At 51.2% G+C, this 22,036-nt stretch overlaps 1 protein-coding gene across 2 annotated transcripts in view; it reads left to right on the top strand.

The window, feature by feature from the left end:
• Nucleotides 1–1,393: 1,393 nt before the first annotated feature.
• IMPACT (impact RWD domain protein) overlaps nt 1,394–22,036 on the top strand; it is a 155,732-nt gene continuing 135,089 nt past the window's right edge. The window contains exon 1 of one of the 2 annotated variants that reach the window (XM_085605746.1): nt 1,394–1,647. In XM_085605746.1, coding sequence (XP_085461872.1) covers nt 1,612–1,647 — 36 coding nt within the window. In that variant the 5' untranslated portion in view covers nt 1,394–1,611. The remainder of the gene's footprint in view (nt 1,648–22,036) is intronic. The other variant, XM_085605747.1, reaches the window with a different exon arrangement.

The following is a 22,036-nucleotide window of genomic DNA, read 5'->3' as shown; positions in this document are numbered from 1 at the left end:
TTGTGTTCACTCCTTGTTTGCAGTTCTACCTAGTGTAAGTACCTGTTGAGATCTGCATATGGCATAATAAAACACAATTTAAACTGTTTAGACAACAGCTTGGTAAATAGTGAAGTGCCCCTGCACTTTGCTTTGCTACTGGCCAATCTGTCCACACTACCTACTATTTAGACAGCTACCAGGTAAATTAGGAAGTTTCTTTTCAAGTGATTTGCAAGGCCACCAGCAAAAAAATACATCATTTCTGCTATTTAACCATCAAAATTGTAAATATAAAAATGTCCTTGCTACCTGCCAGGCTGCTGCTCAAAGACTATAGTATTTCTATTATTTAACCTGCAGTCACATAAATAGGTAACTTTACTTGCATGGCTGCTGGTTTAATTCTACATTTCTGCTGTTTATCCAGCATATAGGTAACGAGGGAAGTTTTTTTATTTGCTTGACAGCTGGTTAAATAATACAACATCTATGCTATTTAGCCACTCCCCAGGGAAATAGTAAAGTTTCCTTGTCATTTTCACGCTGCCTGCCAAACTGTGGATAATGTGTACTATTTAATCAGTAGCCAGGTAAATAGTTAAGTTTTATTTGCATGGCCACTGGCCGAACAGTTCAGAATCTCTATTATTTAGCCAGCGGCTTGGTCAATAGCGAGGTTTATCTGCTACTTTCGACGCCGCTGTGCAAATGATAAATAATTTTTATTTAACCAGCTTCCAAGTAGAGAAATTTCACGATTTACCTAGCCACCGCTAGCTAATCTGGCTACTGCGTTCCCAATAACAGATGGCGTTCTCTATAAAGACCCCTATTTTCACACAAAAATGTATGGCGTGGATCAAGCCTTCGTAGATGAATCTCACAAACTGAAGCTCCTTAAATGTGATTCTATATGATGCGTAAAGTGAATTCCTGGTTAATAGAACGCCTCCCATTCCATGTATCATTCTTATGTTACAGACATTTGATGCGCGTCAGCACTAGTCACTTTATTTCACAACAAAAGAGCTAAAGTAAATAAAATTTTATAAATGAGCATTACCTTTCAACGCGCAACTATTAGCAATAATAACATGAAAGATTAACATGAGCAGAAGGATGCACTTCGTGTTTTGCCAGAACTCTAGTCCGCCCCGCCTTCCTCTTTGAATCCCTTCTGTCTACTTATCAGGCCCCGCCTTTCGTTTCAGACTAGATTTCTTTTCCGCTGCCATCTGTTAGTCTTCCCTTGTCTCCTGTTCCACAGTCCACCGCTTCTCATTTCTACCTAGCGTGAACTGCCAACTTGCACTTCCTGGAACAGTCGTCACGAACGCTTACTTTCTAGCCCTCCCATGCCACTCTATCGCCTTTTATTTTTTACGCCCGCCCCTTGTATCTTTCCTAAACCAATGGGATTGCGGAATAACTGAGGCCAGCCGCCCACCGGGGGTAGCAGCTGATTGGGAAGGTTTACTCTCAAATAGTATGATCCTTTGGCAGTGACGTGCATAGCACGTGGTTGGGGACCCTGTGTTGTGTTTGAGTGAATGGTACTGGTAGTCTACATGAAGCTTGTATAGATGCAGGTTTATCAATCTAATTACGTTACGGACTTGCCGAATCGTCATGGCCGAGAGAGAGGAAGAGAACCTGCAGAAGCAGGTGAGCAACTTAAAAGTTACAGCCTCGTACTTACGAAGTGGCCCAATTTCATATGTCACATTTGCCCAGCTCTGGGAGCCGCATCTGTATGCTGGGCTCGTAATCCAGTGCCAGGATGCAAAGCACTGCTGTGTTTGTAATGCTTTGACTGGCTTAATGTATCACGCTTGATGTGGGGTGTCCGTTGCCAACTACGTAACTAGCTTGTGCTTTCAAGGAAAGTGATTGGCCAGGAGGGCTGTCATTCTCCATGGATCGTATGGACTAGTTATTAATTTAGATTTTACTACCCCTAACCAGCTTTCCCAACTACCACGATACATAGCTGTCAAGGTTTCATATCGCTTATGTGTGACATTTTCACAAATCCGGTGTACTTAAGAGCAACATTCAGTGACCAAATGTGTGACACTTTCATGCGAGCTAAACCAAGCAATAAAGTCCAGGAAAAGAGATACATATTAGAAATTACACCCGTTTGAGTGACGAGAAACTCTTAAGAAGATCTTGAAATTGCTGACAAGCACCAGAAATGGAAGGGCACTAACCTAGTGCCCTTGTAACCTGATCTTACTGTAAAACAAATGTTGAGTCTTTGGGTTGGAATTTGAGGCTGCCTGCGGCCCAAGATGGGGTTCCCCATAGGAGGGCGGCCACCTTAGTGCCACAAGATGGCACAAACACAACAGGGCTAGTGTTTGGACCTCCCGGATGTCCATGCGCTACTCTGTCATTTCTGGCGCGCCAGTGGGCGGGGGACAGGTATATCTACCTCCCCCGCCCAGCTGGCGATCCTTTCCGCGCCAAGATTCACTTCGTGATAAATGGTGGGCTACATGGGGGTGCAGTTCTCATTCCTCCATCGTTCTACAGGTGGATTAAAATTAAATGAAACTATGGTTGCGACATGTTCAGTTACATGAATTCACAAAATATGATTGGCTGCGTCAGCTGCCTATTCCCCGTGCAGATTTAGGCTGTCTTTATGCACAATATGATCACAAAACCCTATCATATTCCCTGTGTCTGGTTGGAAGGTTTTAAGATGGCCCTCACATCAGCAGTATCGAGGGTACATACATGGTTATTGATGACATCCATCAAAGGGTTTCTAATAAGCTACAGGGTCCCACAGTGTTGATTTTAGTACAGTTTACTGTGCGTAAGTGTGTTTGAGTAGCCTAAGGCATGACACATGCATCGCAGCCTCTTTAAATATATGCGCTCATTTGGTTAAATCCTTTATATGACCACTCACAGTGCTAATTTAACAGTACGCCTGCTGTTGACATCACTTCGTAGTTGCCCTGGTTGGTCCTTATTAATTATAATGGTGATTATAAGATTGTATTCCTGCTACGTTGTGGTAGCTTGCATAAATCTTATTCACAACTGCCAGGGCACAAGTCCTAAAAAAAGAAGTGGGGGGACGCTCCAAGTTAGGTGGTGTCACCGGAAGTGACCTCACAGCCGGAAGTGACGTCACGAGATGGAGTCCCCACTAATTAACAAAGGTTAGAAGGCGATGGGGGCAGGTTCAAAGGGCAAAGGAGAATGTTTACGTTGGAATTAGTCACCGTATTGACACTCAAAGGAGCGGGGAAATTAAAGATGCGCTTGTTCGGTGCGTATTTATTGCCCACAGTAAATTTGCGGGTCTTCGTCTGAAATGCATAAACACATACTGACCTTTTCTAATATAGGGCCACGAGCGCGCGTCTGTCATACTGAACGGCTCCATCAACGTGAAACAACTTAAAGAGCTCTATTCGCCCTCTCTCGACAATAGAAGGTTAGGTTTGGTGAGTGCTGAGCGCGCGCGCAGGCTCGGGTACCGGCTCCATCTTTTGGGCAGGGTGGACGGCGTCCACCCGGTAAAAACCCGGTAAAATAAGTGGGGGGACGCCGTCCACCCGCGTGGACGGCGTCCCCCCACTTAGCAGCAGGGACCTGAAGGCTGGGGGGAATGCGGGCTGGTCGCATTGCAGCTTGTTTTTAGGTCTCGCTGGCGTTGCATTTTCTGGCCTAGGTGGTATTCCTTCTTTAGTCTCTTTCACACGTTAGCACTTCTTGTGCCAGCTCTTGCTATGCACGGGCAAGAAGGACTCTTACCATTGCTGTTACTCTCAAGGTTCCTTGTGGACGTGCCTTGTCCAGATCTTAGCATGGGTGGGCTACTCTAACGACTCTTTCTCTTCTATGCCACTGCATGGACTGTTTTTAATCTGCTTCTGCCATGCACAAAGCTGTTGTTGCTTTTCACTTTTGGTAAATGTTTTTTGTACTTTGTTGCAAACATTTCCATGACACCTCCGATACCAAACCCAGCATTTAGCTACTTAACTGGTTGTTCTTCAGATGTTGCCTTTTTCCCCTTTTAGGGGCTTATGGTTGTTTTTTATCTTGCGTTTCTTCTCGAAAATATGTTCCTTGACCACCCTCTCTTGGGATTGGTTCTTAAGGAGATTTGGTGATCCTTTCGGATTCTTGTCCGGAGAGTTTCTTTCATTTCTCGCATGCGCGGTGAAGGTTCCAACCTCCTGGGGGATCGTTATCCCTTGAACTAATGAATATGAAAAATGACGATCTTGGGTGATGCCAGGACCCTTACTCATGATGTCACAGGAACTGTTGACTGGGCACAGGTTGTCCCGTGGAAACTAGATATTTCTTTTTGCTTGTGGATCTCTCGCTCTATCTCTATCTCTGTGTCTCTCTCTCTCTCTCTCTCTCTCTCTCTCTCTCTCTCTCTCTCTCTCTCTCTCTCTCTCTCTCTCTCTCTCTCTCTCTCTCTCTCTCTCTCTCTCTCTCTCTCTCTCTCTCTCTCCTCTCTCTCCTCTCCCCCTTCTCTCGCTCTCTCCCCCTTTTTTCTCACTTCTCTTCCTAAAGTTTCTTGCTGTGTTTAGATTATTCTTTCCAACCATTTTATGGGTTCTGTCTCCTATAAAGACAGTTCTTATATGGCCTCCACACTTGCTATGCTTTATGCACTGCCACTCAATCTGTTATTTCAGTTCTTTATAAAGATCCTTTGGTTTTGGTCTTCCACTTGTGGCGTTTGGTCTTCCACAACTACTTACTCTGTCTTTTATCCGCTGCTTCAGCCAGGTCGCTTTTTATGTCTGATAGTCTTTCTATAAGATAGAGACTAGTTGTCTGAATAGGCCTCCCCTGTGTTGGGTTTTGTTAAACTTGATCTTTTTACAGTCCCACTTTCTCTATTCTAGTGGGGTTGTTTTTCACCTGCTGTTTTCTTTTTCAGTTATCTCTCAGTCGCCTGATTGTAACCATTCAGTCGGTAGTGTTGTTTTGTGTCTGATTGCTTTTATTTTTCTGGGGTGTGGCATATCTTCCACTCCTTCTATTCTTTTATATGGTACCATATGGCTGTTTGCCAGCTCGCCGTTGTCACATCTTCGGTCCATGACCGATGTTATAAATGTTTATACATACCTTACTTGGTAATATTTTATTATACAGTCAGTGTGTAGGTGTGTGTGTGTGTGTGTGTGTGTGTGTATATATATATATATATATATATATATATATATATATATGTGTATAATAATATATATATATATCACCACACAGAACCAGGTGCAATTGGCGGCACTACCTGAGAGCGCGGACAATCTGTTCTGTGTGGTGATATTGTCGGGCTGCTCTGCCGCCTCTTCCACGCCACGTACCTTGGGCCAAAGGATCCTAGTTGGAGCGTCTGTGTGTGGTATATATATAGATATTCATGCCTTTATGTATATATTTTATACATCCTTTTATATAGGTTTCTCTATAATTAGTCATGTTATGCTGACTTTTTTAGGAGGGAGTGCAGTTTTAGGTCTCGCTGGCGGGCTGCAGGGGCGTAACACAGGCCCTCGCAGCCCCCGCGGGGCGGGGGGGCCCTCAAGCTCCAGGGGGCCCCCTCAGCACAGTGCTCGGGCGTTGAGCCGGAGAGCTCCTAATTGAGTCAGCATGGAGGCATAGAATTATCCACATCGTTGTTTGTAAAAGGGGGAACATTTAGGTCTTTTTCTCAAGTCAACTCCCTGCATTGAAAATACTTCAGCGCGCACCGGAAACAATACCAGATTACCAATGCCATGCCGTTATCTGGAGGAGGAACATTTACTACAGGCAACTGGCCTCCTGAAGAACGTCATGGGATCCAGTAGGTAAGGTAAGATCAAGATTAAACAAGTATTTGCAATCCAATAGTGTGGGAGCCGGCCTCGTGGCGTGGTCCTGTTTCCCCGCGCTAAGCCGCACGAGGTCCCATGCACCTCGGGGCTCCTCCATTTTGGACTATACGTCACTCCACGTGACCACCTGCGTGACCCCGCTTCACCCGGCCTCTGTCCCAGCGAGGCCCGACATCAAGGCGCCAACCCCTGGCCCGGGGGATACCACGTGAACCCTTCCCACTCCCGGCGGAGGGCAGTATCGATGGGACCCCCAACCGTCCTTCCACACCTAGGTGCCATTGCTCCACAGCTCTCTGGGGCCTGGCGCCTCTCCTGCTGGGCGTCTGTCCGCTCCCTACCCGGCTTCTCCGCCCCTCCGGGCGCAAGGGTCCGGACATCAAAGGGCTCCAGTCCTATATCTGGGGCGACCCGACAACAGGACAGTAGTTGTATCCTGGAGTCAAGAGCCCTGCTGATCGGATCGCGGCTGACCCTACGGAAGAATACTCTGCCTGAAACTACCTGCTGAGCCCTGCTGACGACGTCGCGGCTCCCTCGTACTTACAAGACCTGCACGAACCTTTGGGGCCCTGCTGACGCCGTCGCGGCCCGACCTGGTGAACTGGCCATCAGAGCCCAGCTGACCTCGTCGCGGCTCGACCGAAGCGGACCTGCCACCGGAGCCCTGCTGTCTGTGTCGTGGCTCGACCCAAGCGGAACTACCACCCGAGCCCTGCTGACGCCGTCGCGGCTCTCCTCGTCCAAGCTGCTCTGAGACAGCATCCAAGGTCTGGCACAGAGCCCCCTCCCCCGTACCTGGTTGGTACTGAGACTGTCCCGCTACCCTATTCCTTTCGAGACATTGAGACTCTTACTGGATCCCTCGATCCCACTGTAAATATTGAACGTACTACTTTTTGATAAAGAACCAAGTCAAGCAACCGATATTGAGTCCTGTGTGGTGGTGTTACTGGGCCTAGTACGATCATAGGAGAAGGACCTCCCTGCAGGGGCTTCTCAGCGGCGCTCGGCTATACTTGTGCGGTAGGAAGGTGCCCCGGAATAGTCTCCCCGACTCCCCGGTGGTCCTCCCTCCAACATTTGGTGGCCAGCGACGGGATCCGAGCCAGACGCAATCGTACAGGCAAGTAACGCACCCACTACCTGACCAGACGGAAAAAGAAAAAGGGAACCATGGACGGCCAAGAAGCAACCATGGCCGCAATCTTCCAGCTGGAAAAACTGGAAGAATACACCCACAAAGAACTCAAACAATTCTGCAAAGACAAAGGGATCGCAACCACAGGATTGGGCACCAAGGAAGAGATGCAGAAAGCCCTCAAAGCCTGGACAGAACCCAAGACCACTCCACCCCGAGCCGAAGGGACCTCGGCCCGGGACGGAAACCTGCCGACCCCAACCCCGACAGATGGGGGGCGAGCCGACCCAGAAACCAGCCTTTCCCCCGAAGAAATGCGAGAACGGGAGAGGGTCCGGACACACGAAATGGACCTCGCCCGACTCCGGCTGGACGGTGAGCTCCTACTGGCGGAGAAGAAGATAGCCTTGGAGCAACTACGGCTGCAAGAGGAAATCGAGGAAAAGAAACGGCGTCGGGAACTAGAGGAGAGACGGCTAACCCTCGAGCACGAGAGGAGCCTTAAGGAACTTGAACTCAAAGCTAAAACGGGGGGAGACCAGCAACCCCGGAACCCGGGACGCTCTGCCCCTGACCGAGCCAAAGGTTCACATCCCCAAGAATGTCGTCAAAGAGTACTATAAAAATGACGATATCCAGCAATGGTTCCGAGCATACGAAGTAGCCATGACCTCCCATCGGGTACCCCGGAAGGATTGTGGTGCCGGCCTATGGGGGAGGTTCCTCAGCGAAGGCCGGGATACCCTGCTGCAACTCCCCGACGCGGTGATGACATCATACGACCACATGAAGGAAGCCCTACTCACACGCTACGGACTATCAGCCGAGATGTACCGGCAGCGCTTCCAGGACTGCAAGAAGCTCCCCGGTACCACATGGGTCGAATACGTGGACTTCTTCAGCCGAGCGTTGGAAGGTTGGATAAAAGGAAGCAAGGTCACCTCATACAATGAACTGTTCGACCTCATTGTCTGGGAGCACCTCGCCAACAACTGCTTTGTTGAACTAAGGCAACACCTCCTGGACAGTAAACTGACCGAGCCCCGGAAGCTCGCCGCCGAAGCAGACCGATGGGTCAACACCCGGGTCACCCGGAGCCCAGTGGGGGACTATCCACGGAGTACCACGGGACCTCCCCGCCAGCGAGGCGGAGGAGGGGGGTCCCACCGCAATCGAGAATTCCCGGCCGGGCCGCCCAGAAGCCCGCCACGAGGTCAAGCCACCAACCACACTTCCCCGACCCAGGGCCGAAGGGGGACCCCTATCGTACGGCCTGGACCACGACCGACAGTGACCTGCTTCGGCTGTCAGCAGACCGGCCACTATGCGAGCGACCCGGCCTGCCCCGTGAACCGACGGAACGGGACCACTGGGCCCCCTCCCCGACAAATAGCCGCCGCAGCCCTGGGGGAGGGAGAAGACGAGGAGGAAAACCACGACGACGGGTCCCCCGAGTGGGAACCAGCTGCCATGTCGCTTGTATGCCTGGGCTCCCGAGAAATGGTGCCCCGAGCCGCCATCCCAAGCAACACCCAGAAGTACCAACAGTGGGTCACCATCAATGGATGACGGGCCGAGGCCCTCCGGGACACTGGGGCCAGTGTGACCGCTGTCCGCTGCCATCTGGTGACCCCCGAACAAATCCTGCCGCATGTCCTCTGCCCTGTCCGGACCGCGGACAACACCGAGAGCATGTGCCGGATGGCCAGGATCCCCTTCGAGTGGGGAGGAGTGTCCGGCACCCTAAAAGTGACTGTCCGCGACGACGCCCCAGTGGACTGCCTCCTGGGGAATGACCTAGAGAGCTCACCCTGGGCCCAGGTAGAACGCCGAGAGCATCTGGGGATGCTAGGACTGCCCAAGTGGGCCTGCGCCACCACCCGGTCCATGACCGCCCAACCAGCCGCTGCCACGGCCCCCGACAAGCCGACGGGCCCCGAACTATCACCCTCCTCCGGCACGGAGGAACCTGACGAGGAGGCAGGGCCACCCGAACTTTCTCCCGACGAGGCCGCCTCCCTCAGCGAGATCCCTGAGCTGGCCCAGTGGCGCCACGACGGGGGCCCCACCCGCGAACAATTCCAGCAAGAGCAGAAGGCCTGCCCGTCCCTCGAGGGGGCTCGACAGCAAGCGGCCGCCCAGGCTGCGGGGGACCCCACGGGAACCCACTGGGTCTATTGGGACAATGACTTATTGTATAGCGAGCAGAAAGTCGCCGAACTAGGGGCCGGCCGAGTGCTGGTGGTCCCCCTCCGATTTCGAGAGTTCCTCCTGAACCTGGCACATGACGTGCCTCTCGCCGGACACCTCGGGCGGGACAAAACTTACAGCCGCTTAGTGACCCATTTCTATTGGCCCCGAATGAGAAGGGACGTGGACCATCACTGCCGGTCCTGCCCGACCTGCCAAGCTAGCGGGAAGACCGGGGGGCGAGTGAAAGCCCCCCTCCAACCATTTCCAGCCGTCCACACCCCGTTCGAACGAGTGGGAATCGACATCGTGGGGCCCCTCGACCCCCGAACTGCCCTGGGGCACCGCTTCATCCTGGTACTGGTCGACCACGCCACCCGATACCCCGAGGCCATCCCACTCCGCACCGTGACCGCTCCAGTGGTAGGCCGGGCCCTGATGGGCATCTTCTCCAGGGTGGGGTTCCCCCGAGAAGTGGTGAGCGACAGGGGTACGAACTTTATTTCGAAGTACATGAGATCCCTCTGGCAACAATGTGGGGTCACCTATAAATTCACTACCCCTTACCACCCCCAGGGGAACGGACTGGTCGAGCGGTTCAACAGAACCCTGAAGGGGATGATCAAGGGTCTGGAAGAGCCCCTGAGGAGGAGATGGGATGTCCTGCTGCCCTGCCTTTTGTTCGCCTATCGGGAGGTACCACAGAAATCCCTGGGCTTCAGCCCCTTCGAACTGTTGTATGGGCACCCCGTCCGAGGGCCCCTCAACCTGGTCAAGGAGGGCTGGGAGGCGGCCGTCCAAGATGCCCCCCCGACGTCTACCGGTACCTCCTGACCCTGCGGAACCAGACTCGGACGTTCCGGGCCCTGGCAGAAGCCAACCTCGAAGCCAGCCAAGAAGACATGAAACGCTGGTATGACGAAAATGCCTCAGCCATCGAGTTCGAGCCGGGCCAGCAAGTCTGGGTCATGTCGCCCGTGGACCCCTGCGCCCTGCAGGACAAGTGGACCGGGCCCTTCAAGGTAGTTGAGAGGAAGAGCCCCGTCACTTACCTGGTCGACATGGAGTCCCCGAGGAACCCCCTCCGGGTCCTGCACGCCAACCGGCTCAAGCCCCACTTTGCCCGAACTGAACTAAGCCTACTGCTGGCTACCGACGATGGGGGCGAAAGTGACTCCGAGCCCCTACCAGACCTCCTGGGGTCCTCGGGCCAAGACGGCTCCGTGGAGGGCGTCCGCCTCTCCGCCACCCTGACACCAGAACAGCACCATGACTGCCAGAAGCTGCTGCAACCCTTCGCTGTCCTCTTCTCTCTCACGCCCGGGGTGACCCCCTGGTGCGTCCACGATGTGGACACAGGGGACAGCCCCCCTGTACGACACCGCGCTTACAGAGTACCTGACCGAGTCCGGACCTGCATACAGACCGAGGTCGCCAAGATGCTCGCCCTCGGAGTCATCGAGCCTTCCGACAGCCCGTGGGTCAGCCTGGTAGTCTTGGTGCCGAAGGCCGCCGCCCCCGGCACGGCCCCCGAACTCAGATTCTGTGTCGACTACCGGGGCCTGAACGCAGTCACCAAGACCGATGCCCACCCCTTGCCCCGAGCCGACGAGCTGATCGATCGCCTAGGGGCCGCCCGCTACCTAAGGAGAAGTGTGGCTCAATGATTAGAGCGGCAGACCCTGATGCAGAGGTCTAGCCCGGGACCAGGGTTCAATTCCCCGCCTCGGCGGGTCTTGGGCTCAAAATTCCACGGACCTGATAATTCTCGCCTCGGTGCCATTCCAATCATGGAGTCCCACTCTGCAACTCTGGGCAATAGCTTGCTTAATCTCCACAACGGCCCCCACAACGCTAAGGATGCCTGGCCTCCACCTTGGGGGTGCCCAGGAGTGGACGCCTCACAGGGAAAGCCAGGATGGGTTCCACAGCGGTATTCGTACAAGCGCCTTGAGACCCTTGCGGGTGAGTAGTGCGCTATACAAGTATCAATTTAAGCACCTTTGATCTCACCGCTGGGTACTGGCAGATCAAGCTCACTCCCGGCGCCCAGGAACGATCCGCCTTTTCCACCCCCGATGGGCACTACCACTTTCGGGTAATGCCCTTCGGTATGAAGAACGCCCCAGCGACCTTTCAGAGGCTAGTAAACAAGGTCCTGGCCGGACTAGAAGCCTTCAGCGCGGCCTACCTCGACGACATTGCCGTCTTCAGCGACCACTGGGCCGCGCACTTAGGACACCTCGGGGAAGTCCTGGCCGCTCTCCAAAGAGCCGGGCTCCCCATGAAGGCCAGTAAATGCCAGATCGGTCAAGGATCTGTGACCTATCTGGGCCACCAGGTGGGGAGTGGCCAGGTGGCGCCCCTCCAGTTAAAAGTCGACGCCATCCAGGCGTGGGAGCCCCCCGCAACCCAAACCACTGTCCGGGCCTTCCTAGGCCTCACAGGCTACTACCGACAATTCATCAAGGATTATGGCAGCATTGTGGGCCCCCTTACAGAGCTCACTTCAAAGAAACAGCCCAAGGCGGTGCACTGGACGCCCCGCTGTCAGACCGCTTTCGATGCTCTCAAGGCGGCCATGTGCGCTGCCCCTGTGCTACAGGCCCCTGACTACAGCAAGGAATTTGTAGTCCAGACCGATGCCTCGGAGTACGGAATCGGGGCGGTCCTCTCCCAGGTGGACACCAAGGGCCTCGACCGACCTGTGGCCTTTATCAGCCGCCGACTGTTGCCGCGAGAACAGAGGTGGAGCACCATCGAGCGGGAGGCCTTCGCCGTGGTATGGGCTCTCAAGAAGCTCCGGCCCTACCTGTTCGGCACCCACTTCAAAGTCCAAACTGACCACCGGCCCTTGCGGTGGCTCATGCAAATGCGGGGCGAGAACCCCAAGCTGTTGCGCTGGTCCATCTCGCTGCAAGGGATGGACTTCACTGTGGAACACCGGCCCGGCAACGACCACGCCAATGCTGACGGCCTGTCCCGCTTCTTCCGCCTCGGCGAGGAGAACCCCCAAGGAGATGGGTGACTCTCCCTGCCTTCAGCTGGGGGGGGGACACATGTGGGAGCCGGCCTCGTGGCGTGGTCCTGTTTCCCCGCGCTAAGCCGCACGAGGTCCCATGCACCTCGGGGCTCCTCCATTTTGGACTATACGTCACTCCACGTGACCACCTGCTTGACCTCGCTTCACCCGGCCTCTGTCCCAGCGAGGCCCGACATCAAGGCGCCAACCCCTGGCCCGGGGGATACCACGTGAACCCTTCCCACTCCCGGCGGAGGGCAGTATCGATGGGACCCCCAACCGTCATTCCACACCTAGGTGCCATTGCTCCACAGCTCTCTGGGGCCTGGCGCCTCTCCTGCTGGGCGTCTGGCCGCTCCCTACCCGGCTTCTCCGCCCCTCCGGGCGCAAGGGTCCGGACATCAAAGGGCTCCAGTCCTATATCTGGGGCGACCCGACAACAGGACAGTAGTTGTATCCTGGAGTCAAGAGCCCTGCTGATCGGATCGCGGCTGACCCTACGGAAGAAGACTCTGCCTGAAACTACCTGCTGAGCCCTGCTGACGACGTCGCGGCTCCCTCGTACTTACAAGACCTGCACGAACCTTTGGGGCCCTGCTGACGCCGTCGCGGCCCGACCTGGTGAACTTGCCATCAGAGCCCAGCTGACCTCGTCGCGGCTCGACCGAAGCGGACCTGCCACCGGAGCCCTGCTGACTGTGTCGTGGCTCGACCCAAGCGGAACTACCACCCGAGCCCTGCTGACGCCGTCGCGGCTCTCCTCGTCCAAGCCGCTCTGAGACAGCATCCAAGGTCTGGCACAGAGCCCCCTCCCCCGTACCTGGTTGGTACTGAGACTGTCCCGCTACCCTATTCCTTTCGAGACATTGAGACTCTTACTGGATTCCTCGATCCCACTGTAAATATTGAACGTACTACTTTTTGATAAAGAACCAAGTCAAGCAACCGATATTGAGTCCTGTGTGGTGGTGTTACTGGGCCTAGTACGATCATAGGAGAAGGACCTCCCTGCAGGGGCTTCTCAGCGGCGCTTGGCTATACTTGTGCGGTAGGAAGGTGCCCCGGAATAGTCTCCCCGACTCCCCGGTGGTCCTCCCTCCAACAAATAGGTATCACATTACTGAAAGTTTGACCTATTGGTGATGCAAATAATAATACAACGCTAATAGCTCAAACTTTCAGTAAAGCGAGACCTATCGCATTGCAAATGCTTGTTTTCTGCCTGTTACCACATTGAGGCAGTCGGGCAGCATCGACGAGTCTTGCCTCCTGTGGTGGCCGGGGGGGGAGGGGTTTGTCACCTGGGCTGGTAAGCACATGCACTTGCTGGGCGGAAGCCAAGCTGGGTTAGTGCCGCACTGGGGAACCAGGTTCGAGTTGCAGCAGGAACGCCCAACATCCTGTGATTCTGGGCAAATCACTCAACCTCCCCATGCACGACAAATTAATAAGTCCGCATGTATTGCAACTGGTGCTCAAGTGAAGCGCGCTGATAGCTTGTGCAGCATGCGCGCTCTGATGTAACACTTCGATTAAGGTAATGTAGTGGGGTTCTTTAAAACTGTGATGTATGTCAAAGAAACTCGGGATAGAGCTTACACAGTCTCATCAGGTCAGAACGAAAGCATTGTCAATATTCTTGCGAGTTAGCCAGAGTGTAGCTCGTTTGCCTTGCGCAACTGCCAACCGGTGGCAGAATCAGTGGTCCTGGCGGGATGTAGGTCCAATGTTACGGGATGAGTTGATTGACGGGTACACTAGCAGAAAAGGCAGCTCTCAGCATGTTTACCTATCCTTTAAGCCCCCTGAGGTCGATAATATGACTACCATTAAGTCAAGCATCAACAAACATCAGTTATTCAGAGCCAACAGACCTTTCAGGGTGCCGGTGCACTCAAATACGCGTCATGATTGGCACATACATACAGGTCTTAGGCAAAAAAGCCACAGGTTTATGCTTCATTGGGAGAGAGTCAGAGATCTGAAGGGACAGTTTCGGCAGCATGTGTACCATAATTGGTTAAAACAATAAGTCTGGTACTGCAAAGGCAGATATTAGTCCCCCCCCACCCACCTCAAGTTCACCCAGACTCCAAATAAAGGAATACATTTTACTTTTATTAACAGACCCGAGCAAACAAATGTAACGCATAAGTCGCGTCTTCAGCCAGCTGATATCAGTGAGAGTTCAGGGCAGGGAGAAGCAGAGGTTGGGGCAGGTTAACAAACCTCAAAGGTGTATCTGTGGGTCTGATGCATGTGTATCCCTGGGCTTATGGCTGGGTAGAGCTATTCTCACTTAGAGGTATGCTATGTTAATAATTTGGGCTTATGAAGGTTCTCATGACCAATGCAGTTTATTGTATCTTCCTACGGTAAAGAGACACAAGTTAGGTACTTCATCGCTTACAACATAGCACATTAAGGCAGCGGTGTATAAGTTCAAGTGGCAACTGGGAGATTTCCATCATTAACGCCAGCAGCTGCTCACATGGTTAGCAGTAAACAGCCTGGGAAGTCTGGGGGGAAAACACCACAGATAAACTGAACAGACAAAATTCCTGCAAGAAAGGAGGGATTCACGGCAAGTACACAAGGACTCCCTGCTTAAGGTTCATCAGATAGTTGAGCCTTTACACATCGTAGTTAGGTGGGAATATCAATACGGCAACGCAGCATCCAACTAGAGCCCGCACATAGAATGGGATCGGATGTTGTACATACTGTCTTCCTGTTCTCCCCATCCAGAAGTTTTTCTATCGTCTGCATCCTGGGATACAAATGCAGCAGTTTTGCACTGGGCTACTCACCCTAGGGTGGAAACATCAGCAGGTCGACTCATGAACAAAAAATTGTAGTCAGATGTGACAGGCTTGCAGGCAAGCCGGACATGAAGTAGAATACTGTTAGGGTGAGTGTGGGCTAAGGGTTCCTGCAATTAAGCCAATACAACCTGCTGCCACTCAGCCAGGTGAGCTGCGTTAGTTGTCATCTAAAAAGTGTGCGGTGGCCTCAATAGTGTGGAGACAGATAGGTTTGGAGCACATATGCTGACAACCACCAGAACACATGCATTTTCAGTGAAGGTACAGGTAAATTGGTTTGTATGTTTCACTGTAGGTTATCACAATCCAAAAGCAATGGCATCCGTTTGGCACACTGGTATACCTTTAGCAAAAGTAGGGTTATGGGCCACACACGGAAAAGTGCTATTCAGTCAGGTGGGGCTTGAGTTTGTCATTCCTAAAAGGGTGCTGTAACCTCAACAGTGTTGAAAAAGCTGAGTTGGAGCACAAATTTGGACAACTACCAGTGCACATCTTGCATTCACGTTTAAGAAGGTGCAGGTACACCTGCTCATATGTTTTACCCCATTGTGGAAATCGAAAATAATTGCTGTTAGCATGAGCTGAAGCCAGCTTGTTTGCAGCATCCATTTTGTTAGCCTTGTGATTCTTCCGTCTTCACTGTTGCTTGCCTCTCTATTCTGCTTGAGTCATCAGCTTTAGTTAACTCCTTCTATTCTGAGCTCACGCAATGTATATGTGCTGAGAAAAGGCCTGTAGCTGCTAGAATGCACCTGACTAAAGACATAACTGTCAACTGTGTCTTGCAACTGTAAGCAGTTCTGTTCCCCCTCCCACTTTGCTAACTAAGTGATTTCCCATCTGCCCATGTCTGGCTGTAACTATTCCTGTGTATGCTTGTACCTTCTATTTGTAACGACATTCTTACTCTGCAACAAAGGGTGTATATAAGCACCATGGGTTGTGACTTCAATGTACTACCTCAGGCAGCACCTGAGAGTGCTGTGTGGACATCATGAGTGATTAATAAACTTGTTATTTGAATTGCAGCTTCAGTGCTAATCTCTTCTTTGTTAGTCTAAGGACCCGTGGACAAAGATAAGGGTGAACCCTGCACCGGTGTGCCCCTAAAAAGGCACATTTCCACACCATGACCTCAAATCCCAAAGTATTGGCAAACCTTTTTGGTACGCTGATATATCGTTGGCTTAAGCGGTCTATGGGCTACTACTCAGGGCCACACAACATCTATCACAAGACTCCACCCTGTCCCCGCAAGATGACATTCTCCAGGGGGTCCATATTTCTCTTGGTACTACACAGTCATCAGTGAACCCCAAATGTGGACTTGCCAAGCAAGGGGGGTAACCGAGGGCTTAGTCAACCTCCATATGGAACGGCACATAATGGTACACAGTGAACAAGGGAATATACCACGCAGAAGCCTGGTCAAGAGGAGAGCAGTAGTTTTAATTTCTATGGTAATATCTCTGGCCGGCGCTTTACTCCCATACAACGTAGGTCAGTGGGTAGAGAGAAGGGTATTGTACGGCCACAATTAATAACTGTTTACAAATATTCTGATGGCCTTGGTGGCGAACTTCACCCTGATTACCAGCAAAGCCTTACACCAGGGACTGGGAGGTAATGGGTAAACACATGACGCAGCAGCACCCAACAAGAATGTCTTTATTGGCGCAAAGGGCACCATAGGGATTTCTTACTGAAAAGTGGTAAAAGTAGAGATCAGTTGCCGCAACCCCAGGGAAGCCATTGAACATGCCCATGGGGGTAAATAAAGCTGTGGGTAAAACAGAGAACAGTAGTTCCCAAGTTAAGTGAAGGCCATAGAACTTGCCTACGGAAGGGTAAATAAGCTGTGTGCAAGCACACCAAGCATGAGGGCTTGGTTCAACTCAATTCAAAATCGTATAAAACCTGAAGTACTCGGTGAATTAGGCATGGTCTTGTTATTGCTACATCGCAAGGTTTCCCTAATAGGAACGGGAAACACCTGCAGATGTAGATGTGAATTGTCCAGCCCAAAGAACTGGTAACCATGTCAGAGGTAAATGAGAATTGTCCGGGTCTAGAGAGGCCGTTGAAATTTCCCGCAGGAGGGTAAACAGCGCCAGGGGCTTAATTCACTGAACAGAAGGGTTCCTTGCTTTATCAGACTCTTGCATGCCAAGACCACATGAGTTTTGATGTGGATGGGTGTCCATTTGTCTAGTATGGGCATGGACCTGTTTTGGTTGGACCTGGGTGATGCCCTAGAATCAGCAGGGTGTAAGTAAGAATGCCTGCCTTGGTGGGGGGCTTTGGGTATGACGGGTGCCACACCCAGAGCTGTGGCAGAGTTACAGGGTGATCCAGAGGCTGATTGGTACATAGGGGTCCCCTCTTCAGGATCAGAAGAAGGGTGCAAATGCCAAATAGCCCCAGGAATTCCTTACGGCAGGACCCTGGAGGAACAACAGCGCCCCGATAGTACTTCGGGTGGTTGTAAACCTGAGCAACCGGGGGCTTGCCTGGATACGCTCCGCCCCCTCAAGGGACATGAGTAAATGGGTGGACTGGTGGTCCACAGGATGTAAGGAGTAATCCCCCCAAAATGGTTAGCACCGATTGGTTAAGTCACGGTGCAATTTGGCTCATCAGGTGGGCAGGCAGCTAGAGGCTGCCTGCCCTTGGATCGCCCATAAGTTGACCCACCATGTTGGCATATTTCTTATGCAAAATAAACCTGCAGCAATGTTTTCTCCAACAACCAATGTGTCTTGTGTGTTCTTTATTATGGTATTGCTGTGTTTGCGGGTTGTGTGTGTCCGATATTGGCACTAAGACTGTCACACTCTGCTCAACTTTCCTGTCCTTAGCTTCAATGGAGGCTGCAGTGCTGCAGACATCTGTGATCCGATAGTGACTGTGTAGGAGCTCCTGGTGTAAGACCGTGGTGATCGCTGTCTTGAGAGTCACAGAGAGCTGTGCACTGCTGCATTGCCTGTGCTACCTGCTCTCACTGTGACAGACTCACGCCGATGCTGGAAATGTTACTGGACACAGGTCAACCAGGGCTCAGCCTGGGAAGGCAGCAGCAGCACGTTTCTGTCGAGCAGAGGTCAGGAGGAGAGGAGCAGGTAGTCTATTCTCAAACACTGGCTCCTCCGATTTAATGGGGGGTGGCAGAGGAGAGCAGTAAATGGTGCTTTGCGGCCTGGGGCCGGGTGGGGAGGCTATTGAACATCCTGTGCCCATCAGACCCGGCACACAACAGTGTTAAACGTGCGAGACTCACTCCTGTGCTGCCCTCATTAGGTATGCAATTATCACTTGGAAAGCAGCAGTCATGTCACCTTCTGCTGTTCCCAGTTCTGTCCTCACCCTGCGAGCAACAATTCGACTTAACAAAAGCTTTAAAAAGCCTGGAGTTCCTCCTTAATACACAGCCATACAACTCAAATAACTTCCTAGTACTCCCCTTTCACTTCCATGCTGTTCACTAAGGTGAGTGACCAGATGACGTCCGATACTCACCTGTCCATGAATTCAGCCTAACATTCGCTGCTGAGCATTTAACGGTGTGGATATCATTTGTCCATAATGTTAGGACTTCTGGGTCTCTCCCACGTCAGCTGTCGAACATATTATATGAATTGCGCCTGGAGGTAGTAGGTACTGTGTGTAAAATTACATTAGATTAATGGATTGCTACACATCAGCCAACCTTTGTGCACCAGAGAGAATTCCGTAGTGCTGATTGGATTTGGGGTCCGCACATGCCTTTGTTTTGAGCCTTTCTCATGGGCACCTCCATGTTTGGAGCAAACTCGGTTTGGTTAGGATTCACTCTGAGCTGCCTGCTGCCTGTGCAGCCCAGCCACGGGCCAGCTCTGCTGCCCCAGCCCTGCCCCGACATTGTAACTTCATTGAGCACAGTGTTGGATGCCCGCGCTGCACTGCTGTAATTCAGCGCAACTGCCGCAGTCACTACTTAGTTCACCTAGGCTGAGGCTCAGCCACGCGCTGCACGCAGGTGGTCAAGATACTAAATATGTGTGATAATGCATTTTAATGCGGTGATGCGAACCATCACATAACAATTTTTTAGTCTGATACCAGGTCGAATTTTTACCATCACACTTAGTCTCTAAAATGGAAGTCAAAAATCCCTAGCTATTCTCATTTGGTGCTAGCCAATCTGAAATATTGTATTCTTGCAGGTTAGTGTCAGACCGCGTGGAGCCAATATGCAATGCTAATTTGATGTAATCGAGTTAGTAGGCTGTTTCCCACTTTGAGCAATATCATGTGCATATGGATAATAGATGTATAAAACTGCAATCATACTCATGTGTAATATATAATAATCATCACTATTCAAGCTGGTAGGTGATCACCCTCCAGATTCAAGCCCCTACAGCTGTGCAAGTATTCCATTTCAGGAGGCTGACTTTCAGAAACCAATTTTAAACCATTTAATCCGTTGTAATCCATATTTTATTCCAAAAGTTCTTCAATGTTATTGCAAAGATTATGTAATTCCACACTTTTAATGCAGCAGAAATGCCAATCCAGGCCTTATTCTGTAGCATCTGAGAATTCTCTTTACATCCTTGGGAACCATGTGCATACCCAATGCATTTCGGGCTAACGAAGTCGCCAACAATGCACACGTTTAGGGTGTTTGATGCACATTCTGATATGTGGTCTAGGAAGCTGTCTGTAAAAGTTCTGTTTATATTCTGAGGTCTTTCTATATAGTAATAGAAATGTACATGAGTTGGGTTGGGGCATTAATTTAGGGGGGCAAGAAATCCGAGCTACCCTATCTTCCAATTAGCCTAGCAGGCAGCAACAGGGAATTGTTTGGACTACCCACTGTGGACCATCCTGCACCCTGCCCACCACTCACCATCAGTACCATCCAGATGGATTTTATCTCCATCACTTTAGGCTCATGGGGGCTGAGGTGGTAAACAGGAATGCCATGGTGCAGCCCCTCCTCAATCTGGCACTGTGCACTTAACACTGCTGGGATTAGCTTCTGTTGTTTATCTAATCTGGCTCAGGAACTCCATCCAAGCTGCCTCACATTTCTGTGCCAGCAGGCACTCCATCTGATTAATGCACCCTTTAGGCAAGTCGGAAGCACCTAGACCCTCAGCAGAACTAAATTGTGACCATAAATAAAATATGTGTTAAATATGTGTATCACTGGCTACCATGATCAGAGCTCAGTGGCAACCTGGGTCAGATTTGTAAAATATTACCAAATAATCGGGGCTAAATAATCAGATGGCCAATCTTTAGCCAAAGCTCTCTGGGTGGTAGCGAAGACATCTCTTCTTCTGTGTCAGTGGATATTTGTCATCCCCCATATGCTACCCATGTCTCCTGAAAGGAGGCAGTGTACTGGTTTAGATGATACAGTTTAGCTCTGCGACTGTCTGGCTTGTGTATTTAGTCTTTTGACATTGAGAGTAGTAATCCATAGTATGTGAGACACAATACATCACATCTAACATTCAAATACCTCAAGCTCAGCTGCCGTTTTCTGTTTTCTCCCTGCTTTAACCGTACACCATCATTACCTTATGTGCTCCTTGATTCAGTGCTTGACCCTGCTCCTTCTCAGTGCGCCCCTCCTCCATCAGACCCTCTCCCACCCATTATTAAAGTTACCCATACCATCCTTGCTAACTGCCCATCATACCACAATCCTGCTGCACTACCTACTACAGCATGAACTACAGCAACAAGAAAACTGACTTCATCTTCTACTCAAAACGCCCTGCAAAGTGGAGAAGCATCTTCCTTCTCCACCTTCAAGTTACTAAATCAATCAAAATCCCCTATGGAAATAAACTCACCACTTCTCCCTCCCTAACCTTTAGAGGTGAAATATCAATTTCTATTTCCATTACAGGGGACATACTTCTATAAGCTACAGACCTCACCACACCATCTTTGACCGACACTTCCCTTCACCTCTTGTTTCATTAACACAACATGACCATGCGCCTCAAACTCCCCAATCTGTCATCCTAGAACTCTCTCGACTCCACTGACTCGCTACGCACCTTTACTGCACCCCCTGACACACTAAGTAACCTTGCTGCCACCCTTGATCCACGCCTTTGCCAAGTAATCACTAGAATGACTTCCAAGGCACCCGCCCAAACCAGCAACCACACTGTAACAACAAAATTCGCTGACGCACACCCCAAGCATGATGAATCCAGCCCCAACTCAAGTCCGCCCGCCACTAAGTCCCCTACGGGGTTGACCCTCTCTCCCAATTTAGTCCCTACTCAGCCCTCACAAACTGTCTGCCTTTCCAACCTCAATGACACTGGCCTCCACTATAGCAAAGCTCACTCGTCTTCCTTAAACATGAGACCTGCCGCTGATCCACTTACTTTCAGAGCATGATGCTTCACTGACATGCTTACCCTGCTCCTGAACTGAATAGAACAGAAACTTGATCCTCTAGCTAATGACATCTTGCTTGTGAAAAAGGATCTCTAGATCCAGGCCAAGTTAACCCGCTATCACACTCCTGGAATTGAGATGTTGTCTCCCCTTATAGGTTCTCCAACTGTCAGTCAACCCACCCATTGGACCTCTGTTCCCTTGAGTCATTCAGACCACAGCACCACCAAGCTCTCAGCCCCATATCCGCTCTGGAAGCTGATGCTCTCAGTTAATCTTACATCACAGTGACCCAAAAAATGGTCCACAAGCCTCCTTCCACTATCGCAGTAATCATGGGCACAAATGGATTCCATGGAATGATCACCTCGCCTAGACCACCCGCTCAATACGCCACCATTCAGACACTACATACCACAAACAATGTATGCTCCTCAACTGCAGATCAGCAGTTAAACACGCCACAGAAATCGCCAAAACTATACTCGATGAAGGAATAGATATTGCATTCCTCACCGAAACCTGGCTTAACGAACACTCAACCCCTATACTAGACCTTCTTACACCACCTGGCTACACCATCATCAGACAG

The sequence above is a fragment of the Triturus cristatus genome, chromosome 5_1 (assembly GCF_964204655.1).
Source record: "Triturus cristatus chromosome 5_1, aTriCri1.1, whole genome shotgun sequence".
Classification (NCBI taxonomy): Eukaryota; Metazoa; Chordata; class Amphibia; order Caudata; family Salamandridae; genus Triturus; species Triturus cristatus.
This window is presented reverse-complemented; position numbering and strand designations above follow the sequence as displayed.